Source organism: Lynx rufus, unplaced genomic scaffold, assembly GCF_022079265.1.
Source record: "Lynx rufus isolate CCGP_SWC_20201006 ecotype Redwood Valley unplaced genomic scaffold, mLynRuf1.p SCAF_22, whole genome shotgun sequence".
NCBI classification, from domain to species: domain Eukaryota; kingdom Metazoa; phylum Chordata; class Mammalia; order Carnivora; family Felidae; genus Lynx; species Lynx rufus.
The window spans coordinates 17,604,772-17,621,603 of NW_025814837.1; the positions used below are offsets into that span (position 1 = coordinate 17,604,772).

Here is a 16,832-nt window from a genome sequence, read left to right on the forward strand (position 1 = left end):
TGGAGGGACGGGCCCAGTGTTGGGCAATGGGAGAAAAGAGGACCGATAGATCGTTGCAGTGTCCTGTGGAAGCAGATAGCAACAGGGAGGCACTCCTGCTTGCATGCCCTCTGCACATGGTAGGCCCTCCAAAAAGGTATGTTGACTCCAGAAGAGAGCCTGTGGATTGAGCAGAGCTCCAGTGAGGCCCGGAAGGGAGAAGACATAGTGATCAGTGGCTGCGAACTAGAACTAGACTCAGATGTAGGGCCCAGGCTCATAGTCAGGACACCAGTCCTAGACAGATTGTAAGAGCCAGGTAGGGAGCCAGATCCAGGTCTCTGGGGGGCGAGTCGCTTGTGAGTTATGGGGATATGGCTATCTTAAGGAAATGAAACACAGTCTGTTTTGCTTATTAACTGCATGACCTTAAGCAGGCCACACTCCCTGAATTTCAGGGGTTCTTTTGAGTTTCTTTTATTATTATTTTAATAGATAACAGTGTTATATTAGTTTCAGGTATACAATATAGTGAGTCAACACTTCTGTATATTGCTTAGTGCTCATCACAATAAGGGTACTTTTAATCCACTTCACCTATCTCCCCCATCCCTCCTTCCACCCCCCTCTGGTAACCACCTGTTTGTTTTCTATAGTTAAGAGTCTGGTCTTTTGTTTGTCTCTCTTTTCCTTTGCTCATTTGTTTTGTTTCTTAAATTCCATATATGAGTGAAATCATATGGTATTTGTCCTTCTCTGACTGACTTATTGCACTTAGCATTATACCCTCTAGCTCCATCCATGTCGTTGCAAATAGTTAAGATTTCAATTTTTTATGGTTAAGTAACATTCCAGTGTGTGTGTGTGTGTGTGTGTGTGTGTGTGTGTGTACTATATCTTATTTATCCATTCATCTATTGATGGACACTTGAATTACTTCCATATCTTGCCTATTGTAAGTAATGCTGCTATGAACATAGAGGTGCATGTATCTTTTAGAATTAGTGTTTTTGGTAAGTAATCCTTTGGTAATTAGTCCTTTGGGTAAATACTCAGTAGTGGAATTAGTGAATCATATAGTAATTCTGTTTTTAATTTTTTGAGGAACCTCCATACTCTTTTCCACATTGGCTGAACCAGTTTGCATTCCCACTAACCATACATGAAGATTCCTTTTTCTTCACATCCTCACCAACACCTGTTGTTTCATGTGTTGTCGATTTTAACCATTCTGACAGGTGTGAGGTGGTATCTCATTGTGGTTTTGATGTGCATTTGCCTGATGGTAAGTGACGTTGAGCATCTTTTCATGTGTCTGTTGACCATCCTTAGATCTTCTTTGGAGAAATGTCTGTTCATGTCTTCTCTCCAGTTTTTAATTGGATTATTTGTTTTTTGGTGCTGAGTTGTATAAATTCTTTATATATTTTAGATACTAACCCTTTATCAGATATGTCACTTGCAAATATCTTCTCCCATTCAGTAGGACGTCTTTTAGTTTTGTTGATTGTTTCCTTTGCTACAAAGCTTTTAATTTTGATGTAGTCCTGGATTGTTGTTTTTTTAATCTGTAAAACCAGGATAATTATGGTACTTCTGTTATTATCATTTCTATTTCATCCGGGCCTCACTGGAAGAGAAAACCCATCAGGTATCATGGTTGCACTTTTTCTCTCATGAGCCAGGTAGTCTCTGTCATCTCAAAGTCCCCTCTTGCCTCTTTTCCTCTCCCTACTCCTTTTTTTCTAGCATCTTCTACTTACTCAACTTGTATATAGTCCCTAAGTTTATAGGGTCAGACTTCCAAATTCTTGGAATAGCCATGTCATTGCTGCCACTAGGCTCTGCACACCAGGCCAGAGTGGACTGGCTGGCCTGCCCATCGTTGGTCTGATCACCTGTGGGTTGGGAGAATAGGGTCAGGCTGAGCAATGGAGGCATCAGTTAACATCCTTTACAGAACTATTTGCTGGACTGTGGACACCAAGCAGGGATCCAGTAATGAGAAATAGGTTCTGGGTCAGGGTAGGGCTGGTAGCAAAGTCATCTTGGTATTGAAGCCATTCTGCTACTAACCAGATTCCTTATGTCTCTTGGGCTTCCAACTTAGAATAGAATTGGTCCCTAAGACTTTGTCTGGCTTGAGCTTGTAGATGGAAAGAGCCTAAGTGTGAGGACTAGAAGCAGCAGAAGCAAAGAGCTAGTGCCACTAAATATACTCGTTCCTATGGAAGGTTGTAATTCGTTTTCTAAGTAATCTCTAAGATCCTAACTAAAATGATATGACGTTTAGTTTCCAATACAAATCATGTTGTATGCTCATTCTCATACTGTGATCTGTCTATCAAAATGCATTAGATAATACTTGGAAATGTTATCTCGGATGGAACAAGGGGATAACCAAGTCAGAAGGAATGGCACAAGTCACCTGTGTAATCCCCTGTCAAGCACATGAATCTTTTCTCTAGCAATCCTGCTGAGTGGTAATCAGTCATTGGTGGACCCCTCCAAGTGTGGGGGGACTCATTACTAACTCATCAGCTTATTTAGTCTTTAACCAGCCCTCACTACCACCTCTGTCTACACCGAGCCAAAGTCTTGAATAGTCTTTACCCATCAGCCCTCTTTGTGCCACTTGATATGCAAAATAGGCAAATAATAAATAAAAATATATTTTATAAGAAGCATAAGAAATAAGAAATAAATCCTTTTCTGCTCAGTTTGCACACAGATAGTAAATGACAACTGTCATAACCCCATGAATTTCATCTTCTTCAAGCTAAGTGTCCTATTTCCTTTTCTTAAAAAAGGTCCCATAGAGGTCTTAACTTCCTGTGATTTATTTCACTGTGATTTGTTTTAACATATTTTAAAACTATATATTTTTGTCAGAAAGTATTCACAAACAAATTTTTTAGTGCTTTTTCTTACTCCATTCTCTCAAAACTCAACAAAAAGGAGCTAAACAGGCTTAATGTTTATCATTTTCATCGTGAAGTCATCTTTATAATGAAGACACGACCATTGTAAGAGAAGAAAAAAATAAGAGAAAATAAGAATTGAGGTGTCCAGAAGGGAAAACTTCTCCTCTCCACCAACTAGATAATCAACTGGGAAATAATTTGATTTGACAATAATGCTCTAATTTATATTCAGCTTGCTGGGTTTAACCCCAAATCCCATTTTACCAATCATTCCTACCTGTTCAATCATTATCTCACAGGAAAACTGGGAGAATCAATCAAGCATGTAGTGTTTTGTAAACAAAAGCACAAATTAAAGTGCTTATTGTTTTTCATGTGCAGATTCAGTGACCACTTCTAAACACACATAAGCCAGTCCTGTGCTCAGCGTCTTTCTGCATGTTTTCCTGTATATGAATATCTCTGGAAGCTAACATTTTTTGCAGGAGAAAACCAAGGCTCCGGGTGATTTGCCTAAGGTCTCCTAACCATAAAGTAGTGACTTCTTTTTCCACCTACTGTGACCATTGCAATTAAAGTGATAGAAGTTAAGTGTTAGCATTACTGTTATGAATTGATGATATTAATAGTTGTTCCAATACATCACCTCTCAGCACTTTCCCACATGTTAGTGTTACTAACAGCCAAGCCCTTGGAAAGCACATTGAACATGCCTGCTGACCTCTATGCAGCTGGCTGCCTTGCCTTGCCTGCCCTCTGGTGGAGACAGGGAGAAAGAACAAATGAACCCAGAGCAGACAAGGAGGGACAAGAGCTTCCGGCACCCAGCCTCCCTCTCCTGCCCACCCTCACCCTCACCCCTGTTCTAGCACCTATCCCTTGGGCTGCAGTCAGCTGGATTTCCCACCCTGCCTGAAGCAACCACACCTGTCCAAACCACTGCACCTGTACACGCTTCTCCTTCTACACGGAATTCCCTCCCTTCAATCCCCAATTGGCACAATCCTAGTCCTCCTTCAAGGCCCAGCTCGGATATCACCCCAACTGTGAAGCTGACACACAATAAGAAAGCCCCTCTCCTGGTTCATCTTGGGCATTTTTTCCATATTTATTATAGCACTGTAATCATCCTGAAATTTCCATGTCTCTCCTCCACTAGACTGAGTTTGAGAACAGAGGTCATGTCCTATTTAGCATTCTGCCAGAGATACTTAATAATGGTTGGTTGGTTGAGTGAATGAATGAATGATCCTGAATTGGGAGAATCAAGTTAAATAATGGATGTATACCTGTTTGTAAACAGAAGTACAAATTAAGGTATTATTTCTATTGCTAATAATAAATAATATGCAGATTCAAGAATATTTCTAAGGGGCCCCAGTAAAAGTATGAAGTCGCTCTCGGTGTTCATCCTGCTTCCACGCTTTGTTTCAGCACTTCTTCCCCAAGACAGAGGGGTGCCTGTGTCATCCTACCACCCCTCAGCAGCCCCCGATCCTTCTAGGCTCCCAATTTGCCACCACCCACCACTCTGCTCACATGTCCTTGTCCTCCATCACTTTGCTGGGACAGCAGTGGGCAATCATCCTGCGCGTGCTGGAGTTGAAATTACATACTACAGCAGGAAACGAAACTTTACGTCTCTGACTGAATCATCTTGCTCTTCAGCCCTCATTCCCACTGATGAGTAATTCAGTCTCATCCAACCAAAACATTTCCTTGGGGCCATATTACTTTAATTACCTCAGAGCCTAAGTTTAGTCAGCTCTGGTTCCTGCTCCCTCTTCCTGCCCTGCCCTCCAAAGTGGCCTAAGTTCTCAGAGGTCAGACTATCACCCTGGCATGAGGATGGGGTGGAGTGGGGTGGGGACATTCATGTCTGGTCCTTGTGCTGGTTAGTCCAGCCTCTCCTGTCTGAGTATCCTGCACTGGTACCTTCTTGGCCTGTCATTGTGAAATCATGACCTTCTGTGGCCTCATCTTTCCAACCCCAGGCTGACTCCAGGCCACGGTTTACTTAGCACTTCTGATTTCACACAGGCAGGCAGGGGGTCCTGGGTGCCCAGATGCCTGGTGGCCATGGACCAGGGGCACTGGGGGCCTGTCTCAGGTCCGTTGGCCCAGATTCCCTCACCCATTTCTATCTCTCAGGCACCAGCCAAGAGCAGAGCTTCTCTAAGAGACCTTCAGTTCTGGGTTTCATCCCCAAGAACAGGAGAAAATCCTTTCCCAGCTGGAATTCACCATAATTTATCTGGGTGTTTCTACCCACCCCTAGATTCAACCCAGGAGGAAAACATGGATGCTCATGCCTGACCTCCCCCTCCCCTACTCCTTGTCCAGAGCTTCCTTCCAGCAGTTGGAAGGGTTTTCTGTTTTCCTTTTTGTCTGGCAGGAACCACTCTCCTATCAAATCCTTCTCAGTCCCTTGGATATTCCACCTTTTCTTCTGTGGAGCAACCCATCTCAGCTTTATGGCCCAGTGCTCACATAAACAGGGTCTTTGGGGTAACAATACACAGGAAATATTACCAAAAACGTCCTGCTATACGTCGCTAGTGTACGTGCCTTCCCAGAAGAAACAATAGCATATCCCGCATAAAACTAAAGTACCGAAAAATGACGTGGCTGGGGTGGGGGTGGATTCTAGACACCAGAAGAATGGCAGAACTGTCTTTAGTTCTCTGACCCTCATGCATCGCCTCAGAGAAAACTGCCCTCTCTTATGTGGGAACGAGGGCCCCCAGTAGGCAGGGTGTGCCATGCGAAGCCACCAGTAAAGCAAACAAAGTCTGGGGAAAATAAAGACTTCTCCCACGTAGGTTTGTCAAATTTGATTCTGCCTTGCTAAGCAACTCCACCCCTTCCCGCCCGGTGTTCCGTGCGGTCCTGCACCACACTATGTGCTAAGAGATCCTGCCATTAAATGGCTGGATTATAAACCAAAACTTGCATATTGGCAATCACGCGATCGTCCAGGCACCGCCAAAAGCCCCTGCGTAAAAGGGTTAAAATCTCCCTCCTTGTTTGTCGTCGGGGGGGGGGGGGGGGCGTTTGCGGGTGCTGCCTTGCTGTTCTGTGGCTGCCACGTGGCCCGGTGGGAGCAAGCGTGTCCCCTCGCCGGCAGGACGGGACGGCGCCGCTGTGGATCGCATCGCAGATGGGCCATAGCGAGGTGGTGAGGGTGATGCTGCTGCGCGGAGCCGACCGGGACGCCGCCCGCAACGTGAGTCAGAGTCACAGCTGCGGCACGGGGTGGAGGAGGGGGGTTTCGGGGGGGCGGGGGGGGAGTGTATGCACCGAAGCTCCAAAATTCAACTCAGCCTGGACGTGCGGAGAAATCGCGCCTTCATTTTGTCTGTAACTCGGCTGGATTTTTCTCCCAACCTCCACCGGCTCTTTAGCAGGAAAACAAAGTAAATGTCTGAATCAGCTGAAATTTAGCGAGTGCTGCCCAGTCTCTCTAAAAGAAACATGTTTAATCTTCGGAGCTCCTCCTCCACCTAAGCTGAGTCCCGGGAGCATGCGGCAGGGAGGAGCCAGGGCCTCGGGCTGTCTTTGGCAGTGTGTGTCCCTAGCGGCTGCGCGTGCGCCTGTCGCTGCGCCCCCTGCTGGCCCTGGACCACAGTGTAGCCGGGGACGCAGGCGCAGTGGCTGGCGGTGCTCCTGGGTCTCCACCTCACCCAGCTTCCCCAGCTGCGGACCCCTGCACCACACCCCCCGTTGGCCTCCACCTAGCCAATGCTAAAGTTATACCTAAGTCTGCCTAGTTGGGCCCACAGCAGGCCCTGTTGCCCATAGGAACTGAGGGCAGCTTGGGGAGCCCCTGCTACCTGACCACACTGTGCTATTCGCTTTTTGGCTTTGGTTGGTTTGGTTTGGTTTTTCAGTGTCTGGCCTTTTTTTCCTTAGTATTACCCTTGCTAATGTGACCCACTCCCCTCTCCCAAGTCTGAGTCCAGAAAAGGGAAAAGACACATTCCTGACCACTCTTTCTCTTCCTCTCTTTCTCCCTCCCACTCTTTCTCTGGGCCCCACATCTCTGAAGCCAGAGAAGAAAAATCTTCTAATCTCATTTTCTTTTTTCCTGGTTCCAGCTAAACCCTTAGAGCAGGCTGGGGTATTTCCTTTATTATAGGAGAATTCTGGGAGCTGAATCCTCCAAATACAGCAACTGATATGTAAAAGCAGGAGAAAAAGGAATTTGGAAAATCTCTTTCCAGGTCAAAAAGTGATGACAGAAGCTGAATATAAATTTTTGCATTTCTTTTTAACATATTTCAATCTGTCCCCTTCCTACTCCACACCCACTCACCCCAACCCCCACAAGACCCCTAGGGCACACTAGAGCAAGGTTGTACGTAAGAGAAGGCAAAAAGAAAAGCACATTTAAAATTTAAAACAGTAAATATAGTTCAACAATTATTTAAATCATTACAAATAGTGTAGCAGTAATTTCTGCTAAGTCATAAACTGCAGTCTATGGATCTTTGGTCCATCTGTGTCCTAAAATATATTCTCGATGTTCCCTTGCCCTTTACCCAGTGTTCTAAGGGACAGGAAGGGTATGAATTCCCAAGTGGCAGGGTTCTAAGATAATAAGCCACATACTTTGTTTAGCATTCTTTCATGTTAAAGAATTATAGCATGCTAAATTCATGCTAAACATGAAAGAATTCATTCTTTCATTAACTGCTTAATATGCTCTAAAATGCTCCTAGAGTAAGAGACTTGGCCGGCTCGTACTTTAGTTTACACCTTTCGTCTGTTCTGATAAGCATATTCCCGGTTCTCAACTAACATGTAGTTCTTAGCCAACACACACATATCTTAATAACCAACTTTTATTTTCTGCTTTGTTAAGGATGGTACCACAGCATTGCTAAAAGCAGCCAACAAAGGGTATAACGATGTTATAAAGGAGTTGCTAAAATTCTCACCCACCCTTGGCATTCTGAAGGTAAGACTTAACGAGAAATTTTACCAATCTGGGAAAGAGAGGCTAGAAATTAAGAAGCCCATAGCTGAGGACTGTAGCAGAATCTGAGTATAATTCACATGGTTAGTTGCAGTCTTGGAAGAACTGCCCAACAGTTTCTTTATTTTGGAGATTCGTAGGTTGAAATGAAAAGGTGGTAAGAAGAGTGAACCAGAGTCTGTTACTACTTAGTTTTACAGGAAAAAAAAAAAATTAGTAGCAATGAAATCGCTAACTTGGAAAGTAAACTATATTGATACATATCTTTCATTGGACTAAAATCTTCCACAAGTCATGAAACACATGATGTGTGTCCCACAAAATATGGGGGACAGGTGCTCCTGTTCCTTCCCTTCATTATCTGGAATGAAGAACCACATCTTGTTACCTTAGATGAAATAAAATAAGTCGCAGATATCTGGACACCTCAAAGAACGTGCCATTCTGGAGAGCTGGGTCTGCCGGGAAGTAGAGCCCTAAAACTCTTTTTTAAATTTTAATCATTTGAGACTAAGATATTTCTAAATTAGAAGATATACCAGGGGTTGGCAATCTTTTCCAATAAAGGGCCAGGTAGTAAAATACTATAGGCTTCACGGGCCATACAGTCTCTTGGAACTGTTCAAGTCTACTATTGTAGCATGAAAGTCATGGGGACAAAGGATGGCTGCCTCCCACTAACCCTTTATTTATGGACATTGTATTCCTGGGATTTCATACTTTCATGTAGTATTCTTCTTTTAAATCTTTTCAATTTCAGCTTGCCAGAACACAGAAAAACAAGCGGCAGGCTAGAATCGGCCCACGGGCTGTAGTTTGCGAGCCCCCAGTATACACTTCTGTTCTCTTAAATGGAGGACAGAATCTGTTCTAAACTTGGGACAGTGGCCTAGCACTTTTGGGGAATGTACCCTCAGTGTTTATGGATGTATAAAAAGTCTACCTGCCCTTGAATGATCCTAAATGCCTTTTGGACTCTGTATCTGATGTCAACATATTTACTCTCTATTCTTGCTACCAGCTGATACTGGTCTGCTGTTATCAGAATGCTGGCCCCTCCTACTGTCCCAAAGAGCAACTTCTAATCTTCCATGAACTTGGAAACCAGAAAGCTGCACTCATTAAAATTGTTTATAAAGTAAGAATAAATAGTCTATGAAAGTGAACTCTCTGTGAATAAAAGAAATGAGCTTCAGAAATGGGCTTTGCAATATCTAGTCTTGTTTCAAAGATCTCTTTTTTGGCTTGGTATTTTATTCCTAACCATGTTGCAAACAGATGAAGTTGACAGGTTGGTTAAGATTCGGATGGGTCTAATGTTACCAGACAAGTAAGTTGTCCTACGTGTTATAAAAACAGACATGCCGCTTTGGAAAGGAAAATGCTACTTTGCTGGAATTTTCCTATGGGTATGATATTTTATTCTTTCATGAAATATGGAAATGGTTCATTATTATTATAGTAAATAGCTATTGTGGAAACTAAACTTGCATTTAGATGCTATTTGTAGACATATGCACCTTCTGGAACAGATGTCATGTGACTATCCATCATTTCTACATTAGATTTGTTACATTCTCTTTCTCTCTCCCCCCAGAATCTGGCTCCATCCTGCACATAGATGCTGTCTTCTATTTGCAGTAAATTTCATAAAATGTCAGCCACCTATCCAGTAGGCCCTTCTGTGCTCAAAAATGCTCCAACTCAGGGATTGGGGGTTTCCTCGCCCCACATAGGCTCCCCTATAACTCCGCAGCGGTACTCCTACCTGCTGAGTGAGTGGGGTGCATGTAGCCGGGCTGACAAGTCGGCCTGTTGGCTTGCCAGCCGTTTCTCCAGTCTAGACGGAACATACACAGAAACTGTATATACTGTCCTTGAAGGGGGAAAAAAAAAGAAGAAGAAGGTTTGACATAGCATTGTTTTTCCTGCAGCAAACTCTAATGTCTTTAAAACTGACAAACTGATCATGAGGTCACATGCACCCTGGGCCAGATTCTTGTTTCACTTGGAAAAAAACGTTGGCAGTGTTTATACTGACCGTCTGCTGTGTACCTGAGGACACTGTATTAGGTGCTGACGTGCCTTTGAAAGGGAACGTAAGGAAGAGTAAAGCTCTGACATTAGTCTCATCACTCAGGCTGGTTTATGATGAAAGCCAAGCTCAGTGCTGATGGCTGTAAGCTCACTCCTGACACACACTGTTGTTCTCTCTTAGAATGGGACATCGGCCCTCCACGCTGCGGTGCTCAGTGGGAATATTAAAACAGTTGCACTGCTCCTGGAAGCCGGAGCAGACCCAGCCCTGAGAAACAAGGTACTCACCTTATCTTACCTACCTTAAAACTCCTTTGGGCACCTCTACAAAGAGATAAGGCAGTTTCTACCTAAGCCAAGATAATCACTCATGTGCACCCTGGACCAGATTTCTCGTTTCACTTGGGAAAAAACGTTGGCAGTATTTATACTGACCGTCTGCTGTGAACCTGAGGACACTGTTTTAGATGCTGATGTGCCTTTGAAAGGGAACATAAGGGAAAGGAAGAGAAGGGCTCCACCTCTAGTCTCCTCACTCAGGCTGGCCCCAGTCCCTCTTGTCATATCTCGGCACAATAAGGGCGTGCAAGGCTATCAGCAGATATGAATGACCAGTGCATTTGGACCCAGAGAACTATGCTAAAAACCCTATATTGTCAATGGTGATGAGCCAATAATGGTGCAGACTCCCAGGACAGGGTGAGGGCAGTAGCTGTGGGGAGTAGAGTTAAGGGGTTCTATCTCAAAGAGGTGTCCTAAACACATCGAAGTTCCAGTAGTTTAGTGCTATTCTGAATAAGTTGGACGTTCATACCTTGAGAACTGCTTGTGCTTTGCTTGGAGAATAGAGGAGAAAGGGGAAAATTCGCTCTTATACTGTTAATGGGACTTTGTGCCGCTGTTGCAAAACCACCCCGTGTTTTCTATAGCCCCAAATCCTTAGTTTACAATTAGGTAAAATGTGGAGGTGGGAAGATGCCCAAGACCCATAGAGAAAATGATTATCATTGCATTTTTTCCCACTCAGCATCTGCAATAGCCATCAAATGTAGAGCCTAGGGGGAGGAGAGTAGCCTGGGGAAGTCTTGAGAAAACACTAAAGTATGAACTTTTAGGGGCGCCTGGGTAGCTCAGTAGGTTAAGCGTCCCACTCTTAATTTCAGCTCAGGTCATGATCTCAGGGTTCATGAAATCAAGCCCTGAGTCGGGCTCTGCGCTGATGTCAGCAAGAAGAATCCCTGCTTGGGATTCTCTGTCCCTCTCTCTCTGCCCCTCCCCCTGCGCACACACTCACTCTCTCTCAAAATAAATATAAATAAGCTTAAAAAAAATAAAATACAAACTTTCAAAGGCAGAAGTGGGCATGGTGCTTATTGATAGAAGAAGGTATGAAAAGCAATTTTCACTTTCTACTTACGTCCTATTTGAGTTTTTATAAGCATCTATTTCTCTGTTAATTTCTTTAATAATTAAGGCAAATACGTAGAACCTTTTTATGACATTTTGAAAAGAACCCATTAAGAAGTGCAATTAAAAAACATGCCAAGAGTCTCTCTTTTTTTTTTGTTTCCATTTTACTTACCATGTGGAGTTATTATTTCCTTGTTCTTACCATTGGAGTGCTTGAAGACAACACTTCTGCTTATCTCCTTCCTGAGATGCAGATTTGTTTTCCATTAGCTGGCCTGGCTGTGTGATAAGCCAGCTGAAATCATACTTGAGCTCTTATCTTTAGACCCTGGACACAGACTTCCTAAAGAGATCGATCTTTCTTACTAAGCCATCCAGCATTGAAGGCAAGGGGAAAATGTTAGTACCTTTATATGGAAACTGAAAAATGCAATTCCTTGTTTGTCTCCTGGAATTTCAGCAATAATGGTTATGGGGAAATTGGAGTAATCAAAATGCTGGACTTTGGATTGTCCCTAGAGCTACTTGAATATACAGAGAGAAACATACAGACTGTTCATGTTGGAGTTTCATACAATGGAAGCTCTTAGAGAGCTGGGAGTAGTTACCAGGGAACCCCACCCTGACCCCACCCCACCCATCCTCCAGCCACCCCAGAGAAGCCAGCCTCTTAAAGGTAGCTCTAGAAGCAAGAGTGTTAGGAATCTGGCAGCCACCCGGGACTTTTGAGGGGATATTCTTCAACTTCATTCATTCAACAAATACTGAGTACCTACTAGATACCATGCACTCTGCTGTGTACTGGGGAGACAATGGTGAATGAAATTCCCATAGTCTCTGCCTTCAAAGATCTCAGAGTTTACTGGAGAATAAAGACAATTAAGTAAGAAGTTGTACTACAGTGACAAGAGCTATTAGCGGGAAAGTAATGAATGCTATTGAAGGCTTCCCAGAGGAAATGACTTCTAAGCTAATACAGAAGCAGTCTTCTGCTCCAGGGGATACGGGACTTCTGTTCTGGGACTGCAAAGCAGATGCCTCAGGGGAAGGTAACCAATGGCCCCAACAGCCACTCCCCACACTGTAGCTGTCCCCATGGGTGCAGGGGCCCCGTGTTCCCAGTACTCCCGATTGAGGACTCAGAACACATCCTCTTCCTGGAGCAGTGGGGAAATAGAGTGTTTTGATGCTATGGTATCATGAATATGGGCCTATGGTCCTGCTCCATAATGAATAAGGTGGCCTTTGGAGGATAGCCTGGAGCACTAGGCATCATAATGGTCCACACAATCTCAGCAACCTGAGAATTCAGTAGGAACCAACCTGGAGAGAATGAGACCAGGTTTTTAGAACTATATAGATGACATATGGGACAGCAATGCAATTGACCAAAATTTGACAACACACTTTGAGGATATAGAGCCTTTTTTAATAGTAAAGTTTATGGACATTCATGGAGACAGTCACACACAGGAGCTGTAACTCAGCAAGCTTATAGATAGAAGTACAGCCTCTTAGATCTTCTCTTCTTCCTGACCATAGAGGATCCTCTGGCTACCTGCCAACCTGCTCACCAAGGACCAATAACCCATGCAACACAGCTCAGTTACTCCTGAGTATACTCTGAGACCGGATGGAGCTTATGTCTGTCTACCAGGAGCATTTCTGTGCAGGCCTGGCTGTTAGGCCTGTACAATGTCTGTTTCTGCAGGAACTAACAGTAGAATTTGAGCTTCTGGAGGGATCTCTGGTCTATAGTAACATAGCATAGTAATTTCCTGCCCAATTCAGTCCAGCATCAGCATCAAGGGTCTTTTGTGGTGGGCTGGGGTGCAGCAACAGGACATACTATTCAGCAGACCATTTGTGGCAAACAGAACTCCCAAGAACTCCATGCATAATTCCCAACAAGTGAGGTCCCAGCTAGCAGTTGGGGGTCAAAGAGCAGGACCCAACCTAGAAGGTAGGGACTTCAGGAGTTTCACATGGGATTAGGGTCCCAGATAAAGTAGATGGGGTTCCAGATATGGCTGTGGGAGGAAAAAATGTGTGAGGCAAATAACATGTGCATCCAAGCCCTCTACTCCATTCTGGGTGCTTTTCTGCCCTTTAACCGCCTCCCCTGAAATCCCAAGAATATCCTTGGGATTCGTCTATAACAACGGTTCTCAAAGTATGGTCCATGGACCCCGGAGGGTCTGCAAGGCTCTTTCAAGATATCTAAGAAATCAAAACAATATTCTTAATAAAGCAGAGATGTTATTTGCCTTTTCCACTGTGCTGACATTTGCTGTAATGTTGGCATTAGGTTAACTGGCACCTTACATATCAAAGCAGGAGTATAAACTATACTGACAAATGATTTTACAAAACTTTGTAAATTATTTCACAGATTTTGTAAATTATTTGACGAAAATCCCAGTTTTAAGAATGTCTTTGATGAAGCAGTAAGCAATTTGAATTATATTAAATCTTGACCCTTGTTATACACCTTTTTAACATTCTACGTAACAAAATGGAAGTACGCATACAGCACTTCTGTACCCTGACGTGCAACGGTTGTCTCAAGGAAAAGCGCGCGTGCATTTGTTTAAATTACCAAGTGGGCCAGTTGCTTTTTCTTGGAACACCATTTTTATTTCAAAGAACAGCTTGTGTCCACTGTGTGAGCCTGACAGCTTCCCAATCCACCTACAGGCTCTCCTGATGAATCGGTGCCGATATTAATGAATGTGATCTTTTGAGATTGTATGATGCAATGTGTCAACATTTGGAAGAGCGGCATAACTCATTGAACGGATATTTTCCAGATAAAGTGTGTGATGTATCAAATCATGCATGGGGAAACATCCTACCTGTAGATAGATAGATCTATGGATTTTTAAGGTAAAAAGTTCATTGACATGGTTTCAGATTCCACGCTGAAATTACCTTTAAGAAACTACCACCTGTTTAGTATTGGTGTGGCATCAAAGAAGAATATCTACAATGATCTGAAAAGGCTCTTAAAATGTTTCTCCCTTTTCCAAATGCCTATCTGTGTGAAGCTGAATTTTCTTCATAGGGGCTTTAAGCAAAACAATGTATCACAATACATTAGATGCAGAAACAGATATGAAAATCCAAATGTCTTCAATTAAGCTACACATTCAAGAAAGTTGCAGATCTAGGGGTGCCTGGGTGGCTCAGTCAGTTAAGTGTCAGACTGCAGCTCAGGTCGTGATCACATGGCTCATGAGTTCGAGCCCCACGTCAGGTTCTGTGCTGACAGCTCAGAGCCTGGAGTCTGCTTCGAATTCTGTGTCTCCTTCTCTCTCTGCCCCTCCCCTGCTTGTGCTCTCTCTCTCTCTCAAAAATAAATAAACATTTTATAGGGCGACTGGGTGGTTCAGTCAGTTAAGTGTCTGACTTTGGCTCAGGTCATGATCCCACAGCTCGTGCGTTCGAGGCCCATGTCAGGCTCTGTGCTGACAGCTCAGAGCCTGGAGCCTGCTTCGGATTCTGTGTCTCCCTTGCCCTCTGCCCCTCCTCCACTCACGCTCTGTCTGTCTCTCCTTCACAAATAAATAAACATTAAAAAATTAAATTAGAAAATAAATAAATGAACATTTAAAAAAAATTTAAAGAAATACGCAAATCTATTAAACAATGCTACTCTTCTAACTTTTTTGTTTTGGAAAATTTGGTTGTTTTTCATTAATGTTATTTATGTTAGCCTATAGTGGATTTATGATTTTTAATGAATTAATATATTTTTAAATGTTCTTATTTTCATTTCTAATAAGTTAAAAACAAAAGCTCATTGGGGTCCTCAATAATTTTTGGGAGCGTAAAAAGGTCTTAAGCCCAAAAAGTTTGAGAACCGCTGGCCCATAACATTAGCTGCAGTTGGTAAGGACTCACTCGTGAAATAAATGCCTAGACAATGTGTCTCAGCAGCATGAGAAGAAAGGACACACTGAAGCTGCTCTTTTTTTTTTTTTTTTAAATTTTTTTTTTTCAAATTTTATTTATTTTTGGGACAGAGAGAGACAGAGCATGAACGGGGGAGGGGCAGAGAGAGAGGGAGACACAGAATCGGAAACAGGCTCCAGGCTCTGAGCCATCAGCCCAGAGCCTGACGTGGGGCTCGAACTCACGGACCGCGAGATCGTGACCTGGCTGAAGTCGGATGCTTAACCAACTGCGCCACCCAGGCGCCCCGAAGCTGCTCTTGACCAGGCATCTCTTACTCTCTGAATGTTTCTAACTGTTTTCTCATCAAAAGATAACCTGTCCTGAGTGTCAGGTCCCTAGCAGACAGGCTGCTCCACATAATACACGAATTAAGTGTAAAGTATCAAATTTAACATTTCCAGTATTTACTGAGCACATACTAGATGCACCAGGCATTATGCCGGAAGTGAGGATATAGTGATTAATAATACGTGGACCCTGGTCGCCAGGAGATTACAATGTGTTAAGGGATATGGCTCAGAGAGAAAAAGAACTCTAACGATGAGATAAGAAAATAACAGGCGATATTTAGACGCTTAAAGGAGACCTTTAATGCCTTAAAACAAGAGTGAGTCCAGTGAGGTTGCTCATCAGCAGAGGAGCAAGTTTGGGTCAGGAGTCCCTCTTTGGAGTCCCTAAAACCATCCCAACTGTGGGAATTCACTAATACCTATCTTATCTTCTTTAGGCCAATGAACTTCCGGCAGAACTAACCAAAAACGAACGTATCCTGCGTCTCCTCCGAAGTAAAGAAGGACACAGGAAGAGCTAACTTAGTTCCATATTTGACTGAAAGATAGAAACCGTAATCACATTGTCCGAAAAGAAGTCACTTTTCAAATAGTGTTGGAAATTCCATTAAGAAAGGAAATGCTCAGAATGCCCTCCCTGGGTCCCTGACCAAGGAGCGCTGGGCTCTGTGCCCTGAGTCAAGAACAGAAAGGCTCAGGGACCCCTTGCCCTCACTTATGTGGGCTTCTCACACTGGCCTGCACCCCCACTGCTGTGGGGCCTGGCAGATTTGTGGATTCCATAGAAACTCGTTTTACACTACACTAAGTTGGGTCTCTCAGTTAAACTCTAAGACTTAAACCCTTGACAAGGTTTAAGCAAGATGACAAAAGCCTTTAAAATACTGAAAGTTTGATCTTCAGTGAATCAAAGCACTTTTACTTTTGCATTAAGTGTCAGTGTGCAAAAAGATACAGCTCCCTCATGTTTTACACATACATGTATGTCATGCCAGCGTAAAATGTTTTCTTCTCCCCAAAGGTTGTAGCCACGTTTATTCTGAATCAATGAAGTGTAAATTCACATTAAAAAGCCACTTCTGACATTCCACCATGTGATTTTCAAAGATGGACTGTTGAACTATAAAGAAGACAAATTGTTGATTTGTGAGTTGATCCTCGTCTTATTCCAAACACATAAAAAATCATTTTTACCAAGAATCAATATTGAGGTACGGTGGGAAGCAAGTGGCAATTTGGGAAACGCAGAAAATTACA

General features: G+C 43.4%; 1 protein-coding gene across 1 annotated transcript in view; it reads left to right on the forward strand.

Moving 5' to 3' along the window:
* ANKRD29 (ankyrin repeat domain 29) overlaps nt 1–16,096 on the forward strand; it is an 84,031-nt gene extending 67,935 nt beyond the window's left edge. Inside the window, exons 10-13 of the mRNA XM_047086883.1 lie at nt 6,031–6,129; nt 7,768–7,863; nt 10,100–10,198; nt 16,013–16,096. Of these exons, the coding sequence (XP_046942839.1) occupies nt 6,031–6,129; nt 7,768–7,863; nt 10,100–10,198; nt 16,013–16,096 (378 nt within the window). The remainder of the gene's footprint in view (nt 1–6,030; nt 6,130–7,767; nt 7,864–10,099; nt 10,199–16,012) is intronic.
* Nucleotides 16,097–16,832: the final 736 nt, after the last annotated feature.